The sequence below is a fragment of the Dama dama genome, chromosome 23 (assembly GCF_033118175.1).
Source record: "Dama dama isolate Ldn47 chromosome 23, ASM3311817v1, whole genome shotgun sequence".
NCBI classification, from domain to species: Eukaryota; Metazoa; Chordata; class Mammalia; order Artiodactyla; family Cervidae; genus Dama; species Dama dama.
In genome coordinates, this window is record NC_083703.1 from 61161744 (window position 1) to 61187644 (window position 25901).

General features: G+C 47.8%; 2 protein-coding genes across 2 annotated transcripts; one reads left to right on the top strand and one right to left on the bottom strand.

Annotated features, from left to right (window-relative positions):
• Positions 1–8198: 8198 nt before the first annotated feature.
• DEFB124 (defensin beta 124) lies at positions 8199–11129 on the bottom strand. The gene is made up of 2 exons (XM_061127006.1): positions 10943–11129; positions 8199–8389 (listed from the first exon to the last, which is right to left on the bottom strand). Exons 1-2 carry the CDS (start codon positions 10998–11000, stop codon positions 8241–8243), a joined length of 207 nt encoding a protein of 68 aa, XP_060982989.1. The 5' UTR covers positions 11001–11129; the 3' UTR covers positions 8199–8240.
• A 4043-nt stretch (positions 11130–15172) lies between these two features.
• Positions 15173–24798, top strand: REM1 (RRAD and GEM like GTPase 1). Its single transcript, XM_061127001.1, has 5 exons — positions 15173–15284; positions 16332–16705; positions 17947–18029; positions 22540–22741; positions 24188–24798. Exons 2-5 carry the CDS (start codon positions 16366–16368, stop codon positions 24457–24459), a joined length of 897 nt encoding a protein of 298 aa, XP_060982984.1. The 5' UTR covers positions 15173–15284; positions 16332–16365; the 3' UTR covers positions 24460–24798.
• Positions 24799–25901: the final 1103 nt, after the last annotated feature.

Consider the following 25901-nt stretch of genomic DNA (forward strand, 5'->3'; position numbering starts at 1 on the left):
TTATTTTCTTACTTTTTAAATCAACTTAATTGTTACTGTTCAGTCGCTCAGCCATGTCAGACTCTTTGCAACTCCATGGACTGCATTTCACCAGGCTTCCCTGTCCTTCACCATCTCTGGGAGTTTACACAAAGTCATGTCCATTGAGTCGGTGATGCCACCCGACCATCTCATCCTCTCTTCCCCCTTCTCTTCCTGCCTTCAATCTTTCCCAGCATCAGGGTCTTTTCCAATAAGTCGGCTCCACATCAAGTGGCCAAAGTATTGGAGCTTCAGTATCAACTTAGTTTTGACTTCTTTTTTCCTTTATCTATTTGACTGATGCTTTTTGAACTGTGGTGTTGGAGAAGATTCTTGAGAGTCCCTTGAACTGCAAGGAGATCCAACCAGTCCATCCTAAAGAAGATCAGTCCTGGGTGTTCATTGGAAGGACTGATGCTGAAGCTGCAACTCCAATACTTTGGCCACCTGATGCGAAGAGCTGACTCATTTGAAAAGACCCTGATGCTGGGAAGATTGAGGGTAGGAGGAGAAGGGGACAACAGAGGATGGGATGGTTGGATGGCATCACCAACTCGATGGACATGGGTTCGGGTAGACTCCGGCAGTTGGTGATGGACAGGGAGGCCTGGCGTGCTGCGGTCCATGGGGTCGTGAAGAGTCGGACACGACTGAGCGACTGAGTTTAACTGAACTGATCTGACTCTTCAAGTGGAATTTTTTTAAAATTGAAGTATAATTGATCACAATATTAATTATAATTGATTATCAAGTATAATCAATTATTAAGTATAATTGATCATCAATATTGTAGCTTCAGGTGTACAGTATAGCACTTCAGGATTTTTGCATATTAAATTCCATCATAGGTTGTTACGAGATAATGGGTATAATTCCCTGTGTTATACAGTGAATCCTTGTTGCTTGTCTATGTTATATTAATATATGACTGTTTGTATCTGTCCATCCAGTATCCCTAACTTATCCTTTCCCCTCCATTCTCCCCTTTAGTAATCATAAGTTTGTTTTTTATGTCTGTGAGTCTGTTTCCGTTTAGTATGTGCATTCATTTTTATTATGTTTTAGATTTCACATGCAAGTGATACCATATAATATTTGTTTTTCTCTGTTGGACTCATTTCACTAAGCATAATATTCTCTAGGTCCACACATGTTGCTGCAAATGGCAGTATTTTGTTCTTTTGTATGACTGGGTAGTAATCCTTTGATAGACACTGTATCTCCCTAATCCAACTCTTTGTTGATGGGCATTTGGGAGGTTTACCTTTTCAAATATTCACGTAAGTGGGATCATTTAGTATGTACACCTTTGTATCTGGCTTCTTTTGTTTAACATAATGTGTTTTTTGGAGATTAGTTCATGCTGTGTGTTTCAGTATATTGTTATTATTGTTTACTATTATTGTACTTTATGGATGTAACTCAATTTATCCATTCACATGCTGTTTCCAGTTATGAGATACTATGAATAAAATTGCCACAAACACTAGGGAAGTCTTCATATGTACATATGTCTATTCTTGTAAGTAATTCTGCAACTGTTTTTCCAAAGTGGCTGTCCATGTTACATTCCCATCAACAATGTATTAGCATTCCAGTTGCTCCATATCCTTACCAACACTCATTATGGTCAGTCTTTCTTATATTAATCATGCTGGTGGTAGGTAATGGCATCCTACTGTGATTTTAATTTGCATTTCCCTGATGCCTAATGATTTTGAGCATCTTTCATGGGCTTATTGGCCATCTATACATCTTCTTTTGTAAAATGTCTATTTAAATATTGCCCACTCCATTATTACATTGCTTTTTCTTACTGACTTGTAAGCCTTCTTTGTGTATTCTGGAAATGAGTCCTTTGTCAGATAAATGTCTTGCAAATATGAACAATAGCAGTTTAAATAAGCCAGGAGAATCCCTCCTTGAACCAGTGGCTGCCTGAACAGGAGAAGGGATTTCTCTCAATCCCTACACACAAAAAGTATCTGTCATTGAAGACATCACACTGCATTGTGTAATTCCACTGCACAGAGGTATTTATCCTTCATTAAAATGGCCCCTAAAGATAAACAATCACTTACTTTGGTGTTATCACCAGGGAAACATGATGTGCTCCACTGATGGAGGAAAACTCACTATCTATGTCAGTCTGCTGAAAGGCAATGTCCTGATTCAAGAGTAATTTGAGGGATGGGGTGGGAAGGGAAGAGAAGGGGGGGTCAAGATAGAGAGGACACATGTATGCCTATGGCTGATTCATATTAATATATGGCAAAAACCACCACAGTATTGTAAAGTAAATATCTTCCAACTAAAATAAACAAAATTTTTAAAAAAGAGTTATTTGGGCTAAATATAATTGTCAGCTGGCTCTCAGACTTAAATGTAGCCCTGGCCCAGTACAAAAAGTCCACTCAACAGTCTGCCATCAAAAACCCAGGTGGGGAAGGGGGTGGGATGTCCCCCAATCCAACCCTGAACCTCCTACAGTATCCATCATTTTAACTTTGTTCTTTTCTTTTCTTGTAAGCCCGAAGGGACCCATCTGATCAGCAGGATGAGAAACTCCTCTAACCTCCATTCTAACTGAACTCTACTCTAAACTCTGATGCATGTGAAAATACACATATATGAATATTACATATTTTGTGTATGTGCACTATATATATAACTTTTAAAATATATATATAATTTTTAGTGATTATATAAAATGTATATGTCCATTCTGACAAAGTATGTAACAAAAGCTAGTAGGGATTATGAAAAAGTGGTGAATATTTTGAAGCTCATCTATGTTTTATTTTTCCACAATGTGTTCTAAGCATATTATTCAAGTTACGGAAGTTGGAAATTTTTAAAGAAATTTCCAGAGGCATTTTAGTGCTAAAAATCTTGTTTTGGAAGACAAAGCACAAATGAAAATGTTCATGATACTTAGACAAGTTTAAAAAAACCAAGACACACCAAAAATGTACAATTTGGTTCCATTTTATCTGTAAATCACATTTTATGGATTTTTTTATTTTGGATATATATGTATAATGAAAATATCGACTTTTGCCTTCTTATTTGTGCTTCTCTGTTTTCTAACTTTTCTCCAGTGAACATGTATCACTTTTACAATTAGAAAAAAATGTTATTTAAAAAGTACAAAAAGGGGACTTACCTGGTGGTTCAGCGTCTAAGACGCTGAGATTCCAATGCAGGGGCCCAGGTTCATTCCCTGGTCAGGGAACTAGATCCCACGTGCTGCAACTAAGAGTTCACATGGCCACAACCAAGATCCCGAGTGCCAGAAGTATTAATATCAAACGACTGTGAATATTTTTTTTTTGAACGACTGTGAATATTAAGTGAGATGATATACATAAAGCAGTTGGTACTTACTAAAGGCTAACTGATACTATTATTATCATTAACTCAGCCATTCAGTGACTCTTGGGGAATGTCTATGCTCTGAATAGCATGTCTAAGCACCTACGTCAAAGCAAAACTTCCTAACATCCCCCACCTACTTGGCTCACCTTGCACACCTCCAGTGCCATAGAGCTCCCTTCCTTGCAAAGCTTCCCCTTCACACTGGCCCTTCCTACCAATGGGTGGCTCCATTACTTCAAAACTAGTCTCGACTTGAGGTCCAAAGCTTTAAGTTCAAGCTCTAGCTATGTGCCTTGGGAACTGTGTGGCCTTAGACAAGTCACTTTCTCTCTCTGGGCTTGGAACCTCATTCATAAAATATCTTGAGGAAACTTCTACCCTAGAATTGCCCTGTTTCTTTGGCTTGTTAGATGCATCCTTGGGATTTAGGAGGTTGAATGTAGGCTTAAATGAGGGTCTGTTAGGATACTGGGTGGGAAATAGCCCTACAAGTGTGTAAACTTCAGAAACATCTGATCTGTTCTGTCCTGTTTCAGTCTTGGAAGGACAATGGCTGCCTCTGACATGACTGAGAGACCCACAGCATCACTTCAGTAAAATTCCCCCAAAAAATGCCAAGCCGAAGCCAATCATAAGGAAACATCAGACAAACTCAAACTGAGGGACATTTCACAAAGCAACCAGCCTGGACGCCTCAAAACCATCAATGTCATGAAAGAATGAAGAACTGTTCCAGATTAAAAGAGATCAAAGAAATATGACAACTAAATGGAATGTGTGATCCAGGGGTTTTCTGTAGCTAAAGATTAGACAATAGCAATTTGTGAATGTTAATGTCCTGATTTTTATAATTGTACTGTGGTCATTTCTATAATTGTACTGTGGTTATGTAAGAAAATGCCTTTGCTTCTAGGAAAAATCCAAAACTACTTAGCTATAAAAGGCTGTCATATCTGATATATATATATATATACACATATATAAACTATATTTGTGGGGCTTTCCTGGTGGTCCGGTGGTTAAGAACTCACCTTGCAATGCAGGGGACGCAGGTTTGATCTCTGGTTGGGAAACTAAGATCACACATGACACAGAGCAAATAAACCCACACACCACAACAAGAGAGTCCATGCACCTCAACGAAAGATACTACATGATGCAACAAAAAGACCCAACACAGGACTTCCCTGGTGCCTCAGTTGTGGGGAATCCACCTGCCAATGCAGTAGACATGGGTTTGATCCCTGATGCAGGAGATCTCACATGCCGCAGAGCAACTAGGCACATGAGCCACACCTATTAAGACTGTGCTCTAGAGCCCAGGAGCCACAACTACTGAGCCCACATGCTACAACTACTGAAGCTCACCTGCCCAGAGCCCATGCTCCACAACAAGAGAATCCACTGCAGTGAGCAACCTGCCCACCACAACTGGAGGTAGTCCTCGCTCTCTGCAGCTAGAGAAAAAGCCTGTGCAGCAGCAAAGACCTAGCACAGCCAAAAATAAATAAATGAAATTATTTTTTTAAAAAGGCCCAACACAGACAAATAGATATTTTTTAAAACTATATTTGTATACACTTTTATATATATGTATATGTATATGGGCTTCCCTGGTGGCTCAGAAGGTAAAGAATCTGCCTGCAGTGCAGGAGACCTAGATTCAATCGTTCAGTTAGGAAGATCCTTGGAGAAGGAAATAGTTACCCACTCCAACATTCTTGCCTGGAGAATCCCATGGACAGAGGAGCCTGTTGGGCTACAGTCCATGGGATCACAAAGAGTCTGACAGTACTGAGTGACTAACACTTTCACTTTCATGTGTGTGTATGGGCTTCCCAGGTAGTGCTAGTGGTAAAGAATCCACCTGCCAATGCAGGAAAAGGAGACTTGAGTTCAGTCCCTGGGTCAGAAAGATTCCCTGGAGGAGGGCATGGCAACCCACTCTCATATTCTTGCCTGAAGAATCCCGTAGACAGAGGAGCCTGGAGGGCTACAGTCCATGGGGTCTCAAGGAGTCAGATATGACTGAAGTGACTTAGCATGCCCGCATATATTCATACATGTATACATGTATATATAGAGGAGGAAATGAAAAGGTTACAGTGGTAAAATATTCATATTTGGGAAATCTGGATGAAAGATCTATGGGAATTCTTTGTACTGTTCTTGCAGATTTTTGGTAGGTCTGAAATTCCATGGAGAAGGCCAGTGGCGTGTCTCTTGCTCTGTAGAAGTGATAGTGGCTGCAGCAGCTTTCATTTGCTGAGCACTTATGAAGGGCCAGACAATCCCCTCTCACCCCACAGCTACCCCACAAGTGTTATGCCCGATGTCCGAATCCCCGAGCGGGAAGAGACAGGGCCTCCAAGACAATGCAACTCGCAAAAAGGGAAGTTTATTGCTGACTCAAGTCAGGGCTCCTGCCACATCCAACGCAGTGGTGCGGGGTCAGAGAGCCCCGAGCCTAAGCTGTTACACAAATTTATAGGGTGAGCACACGCCGTTGGTAGTTGGTTTAAGCGGATTGGTTACAAGTTTGCAAAGCAATTTCATTGGTCAAACACACTCAAAACTTTCGCGCGCGCGGGACTTTCCCGGGGGTTTCCGCCCCGTTCCTAATTGGCAAACAGTGGTCAGTGTTAAGCTGATTGGTTGTATCCAGGTGGCCTGATAATCTTACCACCCAGAAGTAGGAAGGCCTACTCCTAATCTAAGCTGCCTGCCATGGCGTTACTTCTGCTCGCCTCACACAAGAAGCTGTCATTATGCCCATCTTGCAGAGAAGGTCCCTGGCATCAGACAGGGGAAGTGACTCGCCCCACTGACACAGCCTGTGGCCTATATGTGGCAGAGTATGAACTTGAGTCTGTCTGACTCCTCACTTAGAAATCATCACCATCTTCCCTGCAAGAAAAGTCACAAATTCCCTTGCACTATGTCTGGGAGTGCACAAAGAAAACACAGCTTCTGTATTCTTTGTAAAACAACTCGGGGAGGGGGAGAGGGAGGGCAGGGGAGTCTGAGTGCAGATCTAAATTTAGTTCAATCCAGTTTAATTCAACAATTTAAATAGTCTCCTGAGGTTTCTTGAGTTCTTAGGGACTTAGTCTCTTTGGTAAAATTGCTCAGGGTTTTGGATTCCTCCTCTCCTCTCCCTGCTCCTCCCAAACACAGTGGCGGGGGTAAGAGCGAGGAGGTTCGCTGGTCTGTTGTTGGCCGACATCCGCTGGAGTCTGGAGAGTTTGGGCCTGTCGTTGAAAACATCCACTGCTTTCCGCTTAAGTCAAATTGCTGGTGAACTGTTCTGGCCTCTCTCAGACTCACTGAGGCCTAGAGACAGAACAGCAGACTGACATGCCATTCCATGTCAGATCTCTGTGGTCCTGTGGCCATGTCTGGGTTCTTATCCTCTTTCTAGGCTCTAGACACCATGCCCACCTTGCCTCTACCACAATGGGTTCTAAAACAGGCCCACCGGCAATCGGTTCAATGTCTAGAGCAGGGGTTCCCAATTCCCGGGGCGAGAGATTCGTGCCAGTACCAGTTGGTGGCCTGCTGGGAATCAGGTCACACAGCAGGAGGTGAGCAACAGGCTAGCAAATTTCATCTGTGTTTACAGCCACTCCTGCATCACTCACAGTACTGCCAGAGCTCCACCTCCTGTCAGATCTTCAGCGGCATAATAAATGTAATTCGCGTGAATCATCCCAAAACCAGCCCCTACCTCATGCATGGAAAAGATAGTCTTCTGTGAATCTGGTCCCTGGTGCCAAAGAGGTTGGGGACCTCTGGTCTGGACCACCCAGAAACTAAGGAAGGAGCAGAACAAGGACTGAGGTTCCAGTGGTAAGCTTTGTTATTAAATAATGCATTGCTTCCCTCCTAGTTGGTAAAAGCTACCATGCCAAGCCCTCAGGTGTCTCCCCCTTCACTTGCAGCTTCCTGTATCTGGTCTAGGGATTTCCAGATCCTTCTCATACCAGAAACTAAAGAGTTAACACCTAGCACAGCAGGAAGCCGCCAAGACTCTGCTCAGGCTCCAGGCTTCAAATGTCTTCTGAGGTTAAGTACTTTAGGGGTTTGGGGGCGGGGCGGGGGGGGGGGCTTGGTTTTTATTATTATTATTATTGTTATTATCGTTTTTGGTTGTTCTGAGTCTTGCATGCACATGGCACTCAGGCTTCTCTAGTTGCAGCTCATTGGGCTTTGTTGCCCTGCAGCATGTGGGGTCTTAGTTCCCTGACCAGGGATGAACCCGTGTCCCCTGCATTGGACTTTGCTTTCACAAAATCCTCATGGTCCTTTCTATCTGACCAGACTCTTGAAATATTAACATAGAAGATAAACGAACATAGAAAAATCCTTTCACTCTCAGCAGGCTCTGTCCTTCAAGCCAAATGTACTATCCCATTCTGAACACCAGAAGCTTGTTGTTAACTCTATTATTTACTAATTATTACCATTACTTAATTCTTGTTATCATTACTCTTAACTCTACCTTTCTTTTTTCATCCCTTCTATAAACTCCTAACCTCCTGATAGTATCATTATCCCCATTTTACAGATGAGGAATCTGGAAAGGCTTATGGAAGCTGAGTAATTTTTCTGGAGTTAGAGTGAAAGTGTTACAGGCTGGACCGGAACCATTTTCGGTGGCTATTACTGCCCACTCTCCTTGGGCAATTCACTTCCCTCCATCAACCATCCCTCCATCCCTCCCACACTCCGGACCTCCCTGACCCCTCACTCCAGCCCTGGGAGTGGCGAGGCAATGACAACAGGAGACAGCTGGCAGCTTGCATTTTACTGGAGGGCAAGGGTGTCAGTCCCAGAACCAGCTAAACCTTTTCAGTCTTGACAGGCTTGAGTCCGTAAGGCAGACAGCACAAGGTGGCATCCGGGCACAGGTGCATGTAGGTTTCATACTTCGTGCAGTAAGTCCGGCAGGCCCCTTGGCCATTCCAGCACCGTTTGAATTCACTTCTCCCTATGCAGAGGAGGGCCCAGGGTCACAGAGCCACCCAGGGGGTGCAGGTTAGATCACTGGTCACAGATATTACTACAGAACAGGGTCGCTGATTAGACCACTGGCCACAAGGTTGAACACATGCCACCAGTTAGCTCTTAGACTGTGGTCATAGAGCAGCCTTCAGATCATAAATTGAGCCACAGAACAAGAGCTATGACCATAGGTCAAGGGTCAGACTAGAGGTAACAGGCTAGACCACGAATCATAGATAAGACAACCTGTTACAATTTTAAACCACAGATCTCAGTCCAGTTTAACCCATTCGTCACAATTCAGACCACTGGTTACAAGTCAAAGATGAATTTCTCGTCCATGTTAACCCACACCCCAAATACACTCTAAGCACTTTTCATAACAGTAGTATTCAATTACAGTATTCAATTACAGTCTTGTTATATTCCCAATATATGAGTAAGGAAATTGAGACACAGACAGGTTAACAACTTTGTCCAAGGTCACACAGTCATCTGGCTCCAGAGTCCACATTTGCAACCATTATTCAAACTGTATTTTATACATAGGGACCTGTTTAATGTTAAGATTTAGTGAAGAAATTTCCAAAAAAATGGGCCATGAAAAAGTTAAGGCTTTGGGTCAATATCCCTTCCAAAGGTCTTTGGTCACAGCATGGGGGGACGAGGGGCAGCTCCTTCATTTATTCATTCAGCAAACATGGGGCACTGGGAACTTTCAGCCAACTGGGAAAAGGGGATTAAAACTCAAGCAAGTAAATACAATAAGTAGAGTTGCAGTATGTGTCCTGAAATAAGTGATCAGGGTGCTGTGATGCAATTAGGACAGGTGTGGGAAGTGAGGACAAAGGAGGACCACTTAGATGGGTCTGTTACAGCGCTATTTCCAGATATATGACCCAGAAACTCAGAAGAACTGGGGTTGAGTGGGAGGTGGGGGGGTGGGGGAAGCTTGCCTGCCTCTCCCAGGATTAAAAGACATCCCAAGGAATCCTCCCATGATCCCCTGGGCCTACCCATAAGTGTTATTCAGCCCATCACGTCCTGCCAAGGTAGAGAATTTTACAATGATACAGAGCTGGTATCAAAATCTCTATGAGACAAAGAACCCACACTCCAAAGAGGACATGCAGTGCAATGGTTATCAGTTTGGTGTGAACCCAGCTCAGACTCCCTGGGTCCAAATCCCAGCTATGCCATTTCCCAGATGAGTGACCTTGGCCTCAGATTCTTCATCTGTACACCCCCCTTTCAGAGGGTACAGTGTCAGGCACACAGTACATGTTCAATAAATGGAAAGATTTATCAGTATGACAGCTTAGAAAGTTGGAGCACCTAGGGCTCACTCTGGTCAACCCCTCTCATTCCAGATAAAGAAGGGGAGGGATTTGCCCGACTTCTCCTCACCAGTAAGTGGTGGGTCTGGAACCAGAACTCAAGACCTTGACTCTCAGGTGAGGTCAGTTCCTACAACAACTGCTCTTTACCTATCATTGCATTTCAACCTTCCAACAATCCTGAGATACAGAGGTTATTATTTTCTGCTCTATGATCTGCTGTCCCCTACTCATATCTTGGACTTCACCCTTCTCTGCTTCTCTCCTTTTGCTCTGCTCCCTGGCCTCCCTGGCCTCCTCACCGCTCCTCCAGCACACCTATCGCCTCCTGCCTCCCTGATTCTTGCTGCTCCTTCTGCCTGCAATGATCTCCTTTGTATTCTCACTGTAGTCAGATCTCTGCTCATGCTTCCCCCACATAAAAGATCTGAAATTCACTTCAAAATAGTTCACTGAGGAAGAGGCAGCAGGTGAATAACAAAACAGCACGGGTTCAGGTTGATAACTGTTGAAGTTGGGTGATAGATACAAGTAAGTTTTTATACTATTTTTTTAATTTATGCTTGAAAATTTCTAAAAATAAAAAGCGTTCTTTTAAAAACACTACATTATTTTCTATTTTTGTATAAGTTTAAATTTTTCCATAATAAACAGATTTTTAACTTGCCGTGTTCATTGTATTACTCTCGCTACTTTCATGTAAACTTGAAATGTTCCAAAATAAAAAGCGTTTTTTAAAAAAAAGGATCAGAGCCCCTTCTCACCACCCCATCAGCGCTTCCATCACTCTCCCCATGCACCTGACACATTGCCCCTTGTCTCGCTTTTATTCTTCATAGTACTTATCTCTACCTAACATATTATATGTTTATTTGGTTATTTTCCGTCTCGACTGACTAAAATATCAGCTCCATGAAAGCAAGAACATTGTTTGCTTTCACTGCTTGATTCCCAGAAATCATAATAGTGCCTGGCACACAGTAAATATTTTCATAATGAATATTTGTTGAGTGAATCCCATTTTTAAACTGAGGAAACTGAAGTGCAGGCTGATTTAGCAACTCACTCTAAACTGCCCAGCAAAGTCAGTGGTGAGGCCAGAACTTAAACACTGATCTAGGCCTCCTCTATACCCCAGCAGCTGAGAATCTGTCCTTCATTTCTATACACACATACACACACACACACACGGGTGATGTTACCTGTCGGCACATGACCCAGGACCAGGAGAGCCACAAGAAGCAGAAGCCGCTGTGTCATGGCCACAGGGTGCTGGAGAGGGCAGGGGACCACTGCGGGGAGCACAAGAGAAGAGGAACCACGCACGCTGAGTCTTGCTGCCTGTGGATCAGCCTTTATTGGGCTGCAGATAAAGGCAGGGGTGTGGGCAGCAGGGAGTCGGAGGCCTTGTGGTTCCAAGGATTTAGCTGGATCTTAGCCAGCTATGTGGGGAACTGATCAACCATACCATCTGCAGGTTGCTGAGCTCTGAAGCTGGGGACAGAATGTCTTGAAGCAATGTCCTGGGGTCCGAACCTGGACAGCTTCCCCACCTGAGAGGTGGGGCAACACCCAGGGCTTGTTAGAAATGCAAATTCTCAAGGTCAATCCAAATGTAGTGAATCAAAAGTTCTGGGGGTGAATCCCAGCAAGCTATGGTTTAACAAGTCCTCCAGGTGAATTTATGCACCACTAAAGCTTGTGGACATGAGTTTGAGTAAACTCCGGGAGTTGGTGATGGACAGGGAGGCCTGGCGTGATGCGATTCATGGGGTCGCAAAGAGTTGGACACGACTGAGCGACTGAACTGAATTGAACTGAAAGCTTGAGGACCACTGAGATAATACATGTACAGAGCTCATAACAGTGTCTGGTACCTAGGTACCTGAGTTGCATCTTGAAAGATGAGTAGAGGGAAGGGTATTCTAGTCTGAAGGAACAGAATGTGGCTAAAAGAGTATTAGCTAAAGCAAAGGATTTGTTCGGAGAGACTAGAAATGGCGCTGCAGAGGACTAGAGCCAGAGCACAATGGGCCTTGAAAGCCAAGTTCAGGCTTCTATTTGGTAGACAACTCTTAAGTTTTGTAGCAACAGTGTAACCTGTTCGGACCATAGTTTTGAATAAAGAAGTGAAAGTTGCTCAGTCATATCCGACTATTTGTGACCCCATAGACTATACAGTCCATGGAATTCTCCAGGTCAGAATACTGGAGTGGGTAGACGTTCCCTTCTCCAGGAGTTCTTCCCAACCCAGGGATTGAACCCAGGTCTCCCGCACTGCAGGCAGATTCTTTACCAGCTGAGCCACAAGGGAAGCCCAAGAATACTGGAGTGGGTAGCCTCTTCCTACTCAAGTGAATCTTCCCAACTCAGGGATCCAACTGGGGTCTCCTGCATTGCAGGCGGATTCTTTACCAACTGAGATATCAGGGAAGCCCTTGAATAAAGAAACTGAAACCCAAAGAAGGGAAGTGACTTGCCTAAGGCCATACAGCAATAGAGTTGCAGAGATGGGACTCAAAGTTGTCTCACTCCCACTGGTCTAGTCTCACTGGTGGTCTAGTGGCTAAGACTCCTAACTCCCATTGCAGCGGGCCCAGGTTCAGTCCCTGGTCAGTTGTGGACACAGCAGGGGAAGCAGAGGATGGGACGAATTGAGAAAGTAGCATTGACATATATACACTGCTATGTGTAAATAGACAGCTAGTGGGAAGTTGCTATATAACAACAGGGAACCCAACCTGGTACTCTGTGACGACCTAGATTAGGGAGGCTCAGGAAGGAGGGCACATATATAATTATGACTGATTCATGTTGTTGTACGGCAGAAAACAACACAACATTGTATGGCAATTATCCTCCAATTAAATATAAATAAATGAGTTTTACCCCAATTAAAAAGAAAATCCCTGGCCAGGGAGTGAAAGTCATTCAGTTGTGTCCGACTTTGCGAACCCATGGACTGACTATACAGTCCATGGAATTCTCCAAGCCAGAATACTGTCATTCCTTGTGCCACTCGGGATCTTTAGCATTTGGACCCAACTAAAGATCCCAAATGGCACAAGAAATGAAGATGGAAGATTCTGCAGGCCGCAACTAAGACCTGGCACAGCCAAATAAATAAATAAATGTTTTAAAAGTTGTGTTACTCCCAAACAATGCTACACCACTCACAGCCCATCTTGTAGGTAGCAAAGGGAAGTTTAGAGGGTCAAGCCACAGAAGGAAACCAGGCGTGGGGGGCGGGGGGTGGGAGGGGGGGGCACAGTTCAGCATCTGCCCAAAGCCCTGCAGGGGCTGAGCAAGTCTGCCAGGCTGCTGTGGGAGCTGCCCTGAGCTGGACACCTGGACCCCCTCAGCCATGACAATGAGGCCTACCTACAGGCACAGCCTGGTCCCGTATGGGGTCCACAGGCATACCTACCCTAGTCTATCACAACCTAAAAGGAAGCACCCTGCTCAAAGACCCATGGATGGCCAAACCACAAGTTTCCTACAGGCAACTTCTCTTCTATACGAAGTTCACAATGTCACTTTTCTCCTCCTACAGGCCTAGGAAAACTGGAGGGGGTGGGGAGGAGCACAGACCATGATAGAAAGGGACAGTACACAGAGATCTGAGTGCCAGGCCCAGGTAAGCCACACTATGTTTATCCTTGTAGTGTGGTATCAGGATTAAGTGAGCTAATAATCTAGGTAACGTGCTCAAACCATGCCAGGCACAGCACAAGAGTTCAGTAAGGACTTCCCTGGTGGTCCAGTGGTTAGCAATCCACCTGCCAATGCAGGCAACACAGGTTAGATCGCTGGTCCAGGAAGATTCCACATGCTGCGGAGCAACTAAATCTGAGTTGCACCTCAACTACTGAGTCAGAGCTCTAGAGTCCTCAAGCTGGAACTCCTGAAGCCTGGGAACCTAGAGCCCATGCTCTGCAACAAGAGAAGCCACTGCCACTAGAGTTGCCCCACTCTCCACAACTAGAGGAAGCCCACGTACAGCAACAAAGACCCAGCGAAACCAAAAATAAATAAATACTTTTTTAAAAAGGTTCAGTAAATATTCATCAAGTAGGGGACAGCCATTCTTCTGGGCACAGGACAGCCCTAGCTGCATAAGGGGCACTTACTTTAGAATTTGTTGAATGATTGAATGATCAAAACAAGACATTCAGAACCCTGCAAGGCAGAATTCCTGGGCTCCCTCCGCCCCCCACCCCCCTTCCAAAATTAATTCTCCATCCAAGGCAGTTACTCAAAGTGGGGTCTATGAACTCTGCATCAGGCTCAGTTAGCCATCTGTTTAAAATGCAGATGTTCAAACCTCTCTACAGGACTGCTGAATCTGTCTTCCTTGCATGGTGGGACCAGGAATCCGAATATTTAACAAGTTTCCCAAAGGGTTTTTGTGAAGATTAGACAACCGTATAGCCAAAGCTATGGGTTTTCCAGTAGTCATGTATGGATGTGAGAGTTGGAACATAATGAAGGCTGAGCTGAAGAATTGATGCTTTTGAATTGTGGTGTTGGAGAAGACTTTTTTTTGGCTGTGCTTAGTCTTAGTTGCTGCAAGGGCTTTTCTCTAGTTGCAGTGGGCAGGGGCAACTCTCCAGTCATGGTGCATGGGCTTCTCATTGTGGAGGCTACTCTTGTTCCAGCGTATGAGCTCTAGGGCAGGGGAGCAACAGGGGTCAGTGGCTTGCAAGCTCTAGCATGGTGGCTCGGTAGTTATGGTGTATGGGCTTAGCTGCTCCACAGCATGTGTGATCCTCCCAGATCAGGGATCAAACCCGCGTCTCCTGCCTTGGCAGGCAGATGCTTTCCTACTGAGTAATCAGGGAAGCCCTGGAGAAGACTCTTGAGAGTCCCTTGGACTTCAAGGAGATCAAACCAGTCAATCCTAAAGGAAATCAACCTTGATTACTCACTGGAAGGACTGATGCTGAAGCTCCAATACTTTGGTCACCTGATATGAAGAGCAGACTCATAGGAAAAAGATTCTGATGCTGGAAAAGACTGAACGCAAAAGAAGAGGGCGGCAGAGGATGAGCTGGTTAGATAGCATCATCAGACTGGACATGAATTTGAGCAAACTCTGGGAGATAGTGAAGGATAGGAGGGCCAGGCGTGCTACCGTCCATGAGGTCGCAGAGTCCCGCATAACTTAGCAACTGAACGAGAACAACAACAAAGAGTTGGTCACCTCATTGATGGAGTGGCTAGATGTGGATGCAAAGTGGATCCAGGCTCAGGAATCTGGGACCTGTGTCCTTGCACTCTCTTATTCCCCGCTCCCTAGCAAGGAACTTAAAGCGATGGGTCAGCGGAGTTCTGCAAAAACTCATTCAGCAGCCAAAGCCATGGGGCGGAGACCCCGGGGCTGCCCTAATGGGGCGGGGCTGGACGGGGCGGGGTCGCGGCTCCTCCCCGGCCCGGGCGGCTGGGCGGGACCCCGCCGAGGGGCTGCGCGGCGAGGCAGTGGTACAGCCTGGAGCACCCGGCAGCTGCGGCCGCCGAGGACCCTGGATCCCTCCCCACTCCAAGGTAAAGGCCCACGCAGCCCCTCACCAACTTAGTCGAGTTGGAGCGGAGTTCTCCAAGGCGTCGGTTGGGGGGGGAGGCGGGCGGAAGGGTTCTGCTGCGCAATCTGGAAGGAGGAGGGGGCCCTCGAACCCGCCCCCCGGGGTGAGGGTCCCCGGATCTGGGGTCGGGAGAGCTAGATAGCCTGGGAACTCTCCTGGGATCTGGGGACTCACACCCAGGACCCTCGAGACTGGGGAAGCTCGGACTCTGGGAATGCCATGCCCTCCTGGGCTCTGTGGGTCTCCTCTCCACCCACCGCCCTCCCCTCCGGGACCCCTTCTTGTCACCAGACCTGGGGTCTGGCTGCCTCCGAGCCCCGCCCTCCAACAGCAGCTGGAGGCCGTCGTGCCAGTCGCTCCTGAATTTTTCACGGAGGGGGCGGGCCGGACACGCTGTTCCCATGGCACCGGGGCTCTCAGGTTTCAGCCGGACGGAACCCCCCCCCGCCCCCGCCCCCGCCAGACCCCCAGTCTTTGGCAGTACGGATTTGTCCTCCCGGGCCTCTTCCTCAGCTCTCCTGGGATGCCACAGAAGTGAATTCCCCACCCCACCCCACCCCGCCCCCAACCAAGGGGCTCTCAACTCTCCTTGTACTCCCCAACCCCAATCCAACCGTGGGGAAGCGGAGAAGGGGGCAATTCAGGGGTCTTTCATGAACGTGGGTCTCCTGTTCTGAATGCGGGGGGCAGCTCTGTGTGAGACATCCTGTCTCCCTGCTGCCCTTCTGCCTGTGTGTCTGGGGGGAGTGGGTCGTCCTCAGAGCATAGGAAGTGGCCTCTGGGTGTGTGTGCGTGTGTGTGTTCACGCGCACTCACCCCTCCCGGCCTGACCCAAGTTCACTCTGGGCCTGAAGCCAGAAAGCCCCCATCTGGAGGATCTTGGGTGCCGCCTCCTCCCATCCGAACAAGAAAGGGCTCTGGAGGAAGCCCGCGCAGCAGTTCATCAGGACTCTACAGAAGGGGCTCAGAGCACCTCACCTGGCTCACCACCCACTCCCCCTTCTTGCAGAAGGAAGGAAGGAAGGAAACCCCCCTTCCCAAGGATGACCCTAAATACTCAGCAAGAAGCAAAGACCCCCCTGCGTCGCCGAGCCAGCACTCCACTGCCCCTGTCCGCCCGGGGCCACCAGCCTGGCCTTCTGGGCACAGCACCTTCTACACAGTCCCAGCATCCCAGACTGGGCCAGTCAGTCTCCCTCAACGCCCCTACCTGGCAACCTTCACCTGCCCCCAACGGCTGGTCCTCTGAATCCAGCGACTCTGAAAGCTCTTGGGAGGCCCTCTATCGCGTGGTCCTGCTCGGAGATCCTGGTGTCGGGAAGACCAGTCTGGCCAGTCTCTTTGCAGGGAAGCAAGAGAGGGACCTTCACGAACAGCTGGGAGGTAGGGAGCCTGTGGGCTGGGCTGGGTTTTGGTCAAAGGAGTCAAATCCCTGTCATCTGGGACATAAGGCTGCCAAGAACTGCTGTAAAACTCCTGCCCTGCTCAACCCTAAGGGGCGTCATTCACCCAAGCTGGGAAGTGAATGAGGCCCCCTGGAGCTGTGCAGCTGGAGAAGAAAATGGCAACCCACTCCAGTGTTCTTGCCTAGAGAATCCCAGGGACGGGGGAGCCTGGTGGGCTGCCGTCTATGGGGTCGCACAGACTCTGACACGACTGAAGCGACTTAGCAGCAGCAGCAGCAGCAGCAGAACTGTGCAGGGCATAACCCGCACAAAGATCTATAGGAGGGGGATTCCTTGAATAGCGGCTGAGAAGTTTGCTAACTTCTCATGGCTGAGAGGTGTGTGCTTCATTTTCATCTTGTAAGGGAAGCAATTCTGAGTTCCACAAGTCCCAGTTATAAAGAAACAGTGGACTTTCTCCCAACTCTCAGACCCTACCAGCCCCACAGACAACCATCCATATCCATCATGACCTGCAGCCAAACTGAAATCCTGCCCCAAATGGAAATTCCCAGATTCTAAGTTTTGGACCCTGGGTTCCTCTACTCCCAAGAGGCGCAGTGAACTGAGAGGGCTTGGGGGTCCCAGGATGATGGGGATCAGGGACAGGACAGAAGAAATGAAGATGGATCCCTTCAGGGCTGGTGGAATGGACCCAGGATGAGTGTGTGTGTGGAGTGGGCAGGGGGAGGGGAGGCTTAACTGCAGAGATGAGGTGGAGACACTCTGACCAGGCCCTTTCTCCAGCCTTGGTCGCGCAGAGTGAGAACTTGTATGAAAGGTCTATACATGAACACCGGTATGTACAACAGATGGGAAGACGGAGGTCTAGAGAGTGACGTGACCTTCTTGAAGCACACACTAAGCCAGGGACGGAGCAGGACTGGGAGAATTCCCAGCCCCACTTGAACCCCACTGCTCCACATCTGTTCAGTCAAACAAACCAACAAAAGCTTTCTCAGCACTAACTATGTGCCCGGTACTATGCTGGGAGCGGGGGAGCCAGGACTCCTCCTGGCGCTTGTTGACCCATCAGGAGGAACAGACATCAAACAAGTATGGTGAACACTTCAAGGAGAAGTGGAGGGTGTGATGTGACCGAAAAGAGGGGTTAGGAAGGGCTACACCCATCCTCAGGCCTGCGTCTCCTCCCTGAAACCCGGCTTTCTTCTTTTGCAGAAGATGTGTACGAGAGGACACTCACAGTGGATGGAGAGGACACCACGCTGCTGGTCATGGACACCTGGGAGGCTGAGAAGCTGGTATGGCACAGAAGGCAGGATTTGGGGGGAGGAGGGCTGAGGAAGATCTCCTGGAGATACGGCAACCCACTCCAGTATTCTTGCCTTGGAGAATCCCATGGACAGAGGAGCCTGGCGGGCTACCGTCCCTGGGGTCGCACAGAGTCCAACACGACTGAGCGACTAAGCCGAGCAGCAGTGCTGAGGCTAGTACCAGACCCCTGTCTTCTCGCAGGACACCCAGAGCAGGGATGCGGCAGGGCCCATCCTCAGCTCCTCATGGAGCTGTGAGCGGTACCCAAACCCACAGCTCCTCAGCAGCCTTTCCAACCAAAGCCAGAAGAACTTAATGACCCTGACTCTCTTTTCTCAGTCTATTCATCCCCTCCTGATAGCATCCCAGAATGTGCTTCTACCCCTGCAAACCTCCTCTCATGAGCACCCTCATCCCACTTCACCCACTCACATTGCATAGAGGAGGGAACACCCCCCCACATCACCGTTCCTTTGTCTTACACACAGGCTTTCTGCAATTGGCTTACCCTCTCTGATCTTCAGTTTTCTCACCTGATAAATGGGTGGATCATTCCTGCCTTCCTTACCAGCTAGTTGTTTGTTTTTTTTTTCAAACATTCCTATGCAGTTTCACAGAGAAGGCAATGGCACCCCACTCCAGTACTCTTGCCTGGAAAATCCCATGGATGGAGGAGCCTGGTAGGCTGCAGTCCATGGGGTCGTGAAGAGTCAGACATGACTGAGCGACTTCACTTTCACTTTTCACTTTTATGCATTGGAGGAGGAAATGGCAACCCACTCCAGTGTTCTTGCCTGGAGAATCCCAGGAATAGGGTCGCACAGAGTCAGACACGACTGAAGTGACTTAGCAGTAGCAGCAGTATGCAGTTTCACAGAGGTAAGCACAGTTTGGAGCATGAAAAAATTGGTGAATATGAGTGAAGAACTGGCAATAAAGATAATTCTTATTAATCATAACTTGGTAGCTAGTGAAAAAAAGGACAACAAGGATGTCCCTCGCTAGCCCATTCCAAAGCAGGAAGAGAGCATCAGGCAAGGACATGTCCCCAGTATACTTTTCTTATCTTGTCGGGAGTTCTTTTCTTCTTGCTATACAGGTATGCTCACCGTAGAACCCTGAAGAAATACAACTAAGCAAAGAGAAGGATCCAAAAATCGCCTGGATCCCATCTCTCTAAGGGGTAGGCCCCTCCCCTAACACTCAGGGAGGCGCTGTCCACAGAGTGGGACTTAGAGGGACAGTGTTGGGTCATTGACAAGAATGGCTGACAGCTCCAGTGATAGGCCCAAATTTAGGAATGAAGGAGCTATGGGACCAATTCCTTTTCACCAGCATAAAAGGAAACCCAGGTCCAAATGAACATCATAATAATGATGATGATTCTCCTAAGAGCAGCTGACACTGATGGAACACCCTCTTCTTGAGTGTCAGCCCCTAGTGCTAAGCACTAGACATATATATTATGACATTCGGTCAAGAAAAACTTGAGTGAGTGTACTTCTGATTCTCATTCTATTGATGAGGAAATCAAAAGCTCAGAGAGGTTAAGTAACATGTCCAAAGTTCTCAGATAGCAAGTAGGATTCAAACTCAGATCTATAAGACCCCAAAGTTTGCACTCTTTTTAAAAATATTTGTTTATTTATTTGTTTTGACTGTGCATTGGCTTTCTCTAGTTACAGCGAATGGGGCTGCTCTTCACTGCGGTGAGTGGGCTTCTTATTGTGGTGGCTTCTCTTGTTGTGGTGCACAGGCTGTAGGTGCAAGGGCTTCAGTAGTTGTGGCACACAGGCTCAGCTGCCCTTCAGCCTATGGGGTCTTCCTGGATTAGGAATCAAACCTGTGTCCCCTGCATTAGCACATTTCCACTGGACCACCAGGGAAATCCAAGTTTGTGCTCTTATGCCCTAGGACCACCCCTTTCTACCCCCACTGGGAGCATCACCTTCTGAACCTCCATCCAAGGTTCTACTCCTTCACTTGTTCATTAAGAAATACTGGTTGGTCCACACCTCATCCAAGGCAAGGGGAGGACCAGGTGTGCAAAGCCCACCCCAGGGTCTCATCTTGGGTCCCTGTGGCCCCATTGCACATGGCTAGCCTTGGGGTCAACTCGGTGGCGGCAGCCTTCAGGGTCCCATATACTTCTGCCCCAGTGGAAAGCCTTGGGGATCCAGTGGCTGATTCACACCCCAGGCTATTTATTAAATAAAGAATAGAGGGAGGGAAGTAAAGAGGGAGGAGTGAGAGAAGGAGGGAAGGAGGGAGAAAGAAAGAAACATTGGTGGATATATACCATAGGCCAGGACACTGGAGACCTAGGAGTGAATAAAGCAGACAAGTCCTCTGGCCTCATGGAGCCCACAGACTGGTGTCTGGAGAGGGTCCACTTTTTGGATACAGTTGAGAATCCTATGGGGCAGAGTCCAGGGACTTAAGAAGAGTGATCAGTCTAAGAGTCCCATGTGGGAGACAGAGTAGGAAGAATACTGGACTAGGTGGCAGGAATTGGAATTCTACGCCCAACTGTTATGTGGCCTAAGAAAGTGTTTTCTTCTCGTCTGGCCTTTGGTTTCCCAGCAGATTCCCTGGCCAGTGTCTGTGAAGGCATTTCCCAAAGAGGGTCCATGCAACAGCAGCCTTATTGAAATAAGCATCCATTCTTTCCATCCTTGGGTTAGATTATATTTTTTTAAGTCAGAGAGGCAAAATCTGACAGGATTGGGAGGACTGTTGGCTCAACCAGTAGTACCTTAGCCTTGCTGTCCATCAGGGTCACCTGGAGGGTATTAAAAATCAGATTCTCAAGTCTCACCCCAGACCTAATGAAATAGAACCTATAAAAGTGGGGTTCTGAATCTACATTTTCAATCAACCCTCAAGGGGTTCTTACCTACTAATCTCTGTACCAACCAGCTTTTGTGATCCTAACACATAGCAAATCCTTCATAAATAAATATGTGCAATGAATGAATGAATGGTCAAGACCCACCCTCTCATTCTACAGATGAAAAAACAGATTCAGAGAGAGAAAGGAACCTGTCCATAGTCAAAGCTAAGAACCCACATCTGTCTGACTCAGTTCAGAGTTATCTGGGAAGGATCAGCATGACTGTTGAGAACTTACCCGCTTTGACAGTAATGGATACCGATGCCTCCCTACTTATCTACTTTATTTGGTCATCAGAAAACTTTTCTGGCTTCTTTTCCCCTAACAAACAAGGCTTCTACGACACTCTGCATCTCCCACTCCTGCCCACCATCTTCCCTGCTGCTCAGCCTGCTCATCCTTTCTAACCCCACTTACCAGTCTATTTAGAAGCCCTCTCACACTCTGCCAAGTTGAGTTCTTCTGGTCTACCCCTGCCTCAAGCCCCATGGCTCCTGCAGTCACTTGCCTATGCCTCTCTTAATCGTACGTATCACACTGCATTATATCTCCATTTCCATAGCATCCCTTCCTGGTCATGAGCTTTTGGAGGGCAGGAACTGTGTCTTATTAAGCACTTAGAAAGCTCGTACCCAGGTGGTTCAGTCTGAGCGCTGTCCCTGTCAAAAGACCATCATCCAAAACAGAATATCAAAATTATTTCAGTTCTTCCCTTTCCTTGTCAAACATCTTGAAAGGACTCCACTTTTTAAAATCCCCCTTGCCTCTCACCCACACCCTTCCCTCACACCCACTGTTGCTCCTCCAACTCTCCAAGACTATCCAGAAAAAGTCTTCCCCTAGAAGACAGCCTTCTGTCCTCACTTCTCTCCCTTCCTTTCTCTCTTAACTCTGGACTGCAAAAGGTCAAAAGAACTGTCCAGCAAGACCAGACCCTCCTCAAACGAGACAAAAGAGCTAAACAGGCAAAGCCAGAATGCTCCTTAGAAGGAACAGGAACCAAATAAATCTTTTGTCTCTGATGCCCTGCCTATGTGTGTGAGAAAGTCGCTCAGTTGTGTCCTACTCTTTGTTACCCCATAGACTGTAGCCAGGCTCCTTGTCCATGGAATTCTCCAGGCCAGAATACTGGAATAGGTAGCCTTTCCCTTCTTCAGGGGATCTTCTCAACCCAAAGATCAAACCAAGATCTCCCATGTTGCAGGCGGATTCTTTACCATCTGAGCCACTAGGGAATCCCAAGAATACTGGAGTGAGTAGCCTATTCCTTCTCCAGTGGATCTTCCTGACCCAGGAATCAAACCGGGGTCCCCTGCATTGCAGGCAGATTCTTTACCAGCTGAGCAACCAGGGAAGCCCCTCTGTCCCGCCTATAGAAGGAATCAATGAACGAGAGAATGGAGCGAAGTAGTGCCATTTTTCAAGCAAAGAAACTGCAGCTCAGAGAGGATTGGTGGTTTCCCAAGGTGACTCAGGAAATTATGGCAGAATTTGCCCCCCAGTCTGTCCAAAGTATAAACCTCAGCCCCATCCCACCCGTTAGACCATGCCAGCCTTCCTTTCTCAGCTAGGGCCTCAGTACCCTCTGATTCCCTGCCCTGCAGGATGAAAGCTGGAGCCAGGAGTCGTGCCTGCAGGTGGGCAGCGCCTACGTCATCGTGTACTCCATCGCAGACAGGGGCAGCTTCGAGAGTGCCTCTGAGCTCCGCATCCAGCTGCGGCGCACACATCAGGCGGACCATGTGCCCATCATCCTGGTGGGCAACAAGGCAGATCTGGCACGCTGCCGAGAAGTCTCCGTGGAAGGTGAGCCCTCCACCCTCCTTCTCCGCCTTTCTCTCAGCCCCGCCGTCACTGTGTCTCCTCCAGTGCTCTTCCTCTCAGTAACTCGTGCTCCACCCCCCACCTCCGTCCCACCCCACCCCATCCCCCTGGTCACCTCCATCCTACGTCTATTTGACTAAACCTGAAAGCTAGAAACCATTTTTGCCTCCTCTCTCACTCCCTCTAACCAGCCCCCAAATCCTGTCAAGTCCACGTCCCTTAACCCCACATTCCCTCCCCCTGCCATGCCCACAACCTCTGCCCCATCCTGGCATCTCCACTTTAGCCTGGGCCAACCCCTATACTTCCTTGCCCCCATTCCATGGGTTCTCCCCACCAGTTGCCGGCGTTCTCCAGAACTAGATCGGACTTTGTCACTTCTCTGCCTAAAAATCCCCCTATGTGCTCCAGTGCCCTTAGTCAGAGACACAATTCACCAGGCATGACAGGCCCAGTGCCTATAAACTTTTCAGGGACTTACATCTGAGACCTGAAAAAGACAACTATTGGCTCCAAAATAGTTAGAAAATTATAAATTCAAATTTCACAGAGTTTTGTCTGCAAAACATGATATTTTTCAGCCAGCAACTGCAAACCAAAATGTTTAAAGTTATATTTAAATTGTATTTAAAGTGGGATGGAGAATATTTTAATATGATTGATGTATCAGGTGAGACAGATACAGGTCTTTCTCAGGGTACTGAGACCCTGGCTGAGGAAGAAGGGCTGGGATTATCTAACTAGTAGGATGTGAATGAGGTTTATACTTTAGACAGATCAGGGGGCAAATGCTGCCATAATTCCCTGTGTCACCTTGGGAAAAATCCCAAGATACAGATCTTAAAATGGCCCTACTCATAGGGCAAAATCTGAAAACTATGGAAACTGAGACCCAGGGCAGGGAAGCCAGTTCCACAAGGTCACCAGCTGCCGAGGACTAGACCCCAGGGCCCTACATCCAGTCCAGTGGCATCCTGCAGCTGGAAGACCATATGTTTATAAGCAGACATCCCGAAATTCTGCAACTTGACCCCCAGGAGACTGTGTTAAATTGCAGGTTCCAAGCCTCACCTACAGAATCAGAATCTCCGTGGCTGGGCTCAGCAATCTTGCATTTTAACAAACTCCCCCAGATAATTCTGATGCACAGATTAGACCCCTTCCCTGGCATTTAAGACTCTTCTGTGGGACCTAACTGCTCCGAACCTCCCTGTCTTCCCAGCCTCATTTCTGCCACCAGTATCAATCACTAGCCTGTGAACTAACTCCTCAAAGCCAGATTTATGTGAGTCCCCCTGGCATGGAGCACGAGGTATGGGGAAAGGAAAAACTGTGCTTCATGGTTGAAATTGATCACACCTTCTGCTACCTTTATCTCCTTTTTCCGATTGTGGCTCTGTCCTGGCTTATCTGACCCCGCCCCCTCAGAGGGCCGCGCCTGCGCTGTGGTGTTCGACTGCAAGTTCATCGAGACGTCAGCCACGCTGCAGCACAACGTAGCGGAGCTCTTCGAAGGCGTGGTGCGCCAACTGCGCTTGCGCCGCCGGGACTGCGCAGCCCGGGAGCCGCCCGCGCCCAGACGAAGGGCGAGCCTGGGGCAGCGTGCTCGACGCTTCCTGGCTCGCTTGACAGCCCGCAGCGCACGCCGCCGGGCTCTCAAGGCCCGCTCCAAGTCCTGCCACAACCTGGCCGTGCTCTGAGGTCGCCCACCTGCCCTCCAAGGGGTGATGAGACACTGGGGTGCGTTCTAGGCTCCACTAGCACCTCGGAGGGGCAGAGTCTTGGTGGTTAGAGTGTGTATCGTGGGTCTTGGCCGCCCACTGCCCCAAGGGACAGAGCATCACCTCAGCCACAGCTTCACGGACCTCTCTGCCCTAGGGAAGTGATGGACAGACTACGGGGCCAAAGCCTAAATTGGGTTTTTTATGCGGTGGGTGTCTTTTTGTAAAAAAAGAAAAAAGAAAAAACGAAAACTCTTTTGTCCTTGGGCTCTGGCCAACCCTCAGAAATGCCCACGACAATAAACCAGACCAGAAGGATCTCCTGTCTGAGTGCCCAGACCTCTTCTTTGGGGCTCATCCAGGTGTCTCTGTGTCCTGCTTGCCCATGTACACAGACTGGGTTAGCCTGCTGACCTGGGTGTCAGGGTAGGGGCTTCCCTGGTAGCCCAGAATCTGCTTGCAATGCAGGAGACCCGGGTTCGATCCTTGGGTCAAGAAGATCCCCTGGAGATGGGAATGGCAACCCACTCCAGTTTTCTTGCCTGGAGGTTTCCACCCATGGTCCCAAAGAGTTGGACAGGACTCTTGAGCGACTAATTTTCACTTTCTGGGTATCAGGGTTAGTCAGTAAGATCACCAGACAAATTGTATATTCAGGCTCCTCCCGGAACTGCTGGGCACAGCCCCTGCCCCACAACTCTGAGGGAGACCTAGTAGAGCACAAACAACCACAGTTCAGTGTGATAACCTCCTATTTTCTCATTAATCCATTTTTTAGTTTAAATTCACAAAATATTCTCTGAAAGGAATTTTAGCCTGCACCCTAACAATATAATAGCTGGTGTTTGTTGGGAGCTGGCTGGATACAAAGCTGTCACAACAATTAATCTTCACAACCCATGTTTAACTAGCTAGAAAACAGAGGAGCAAACAGTGAAGGCTTAATGCTGCAGATCACACAGCTGCTGTAAGTGAAGTTGCCAGAATTCAATCCAGGCTTGTGAGACTAGAAGGCTGGGCCCAACTTACCCATAGTTCCCTTGGTGGTGGTGGTGTTCAGTCACTAAACCATGTTCAACTCTTTGTGACCCCATAGACTGCAGCACACTAGGCGTCCTTGTCCCTCACATCTCCCACCGTTCTCTTGGAGAATGTGACAAAAAAACTATAGACTCTCAGGGAAATGGACTTTCAAACACAGTTTTGCATGCAGTATAAAGGGGGTGGGTGGACTCCATGAAATTCAATCCATTAATCCCCAGGATGGACCCGCAATGTAATCCAACTCACTCATTTTTGCAGCTGTGGAAATTGAAGCCCAGAGAGGTGAAGTGAGTGCCCCAGAGCCACCCAGCCAGTGAGAGTAAGGACCAGACCCCAGGGCCCAGCCTTCTCCTACGTCTGTGTGAGAAGTGGGAGGG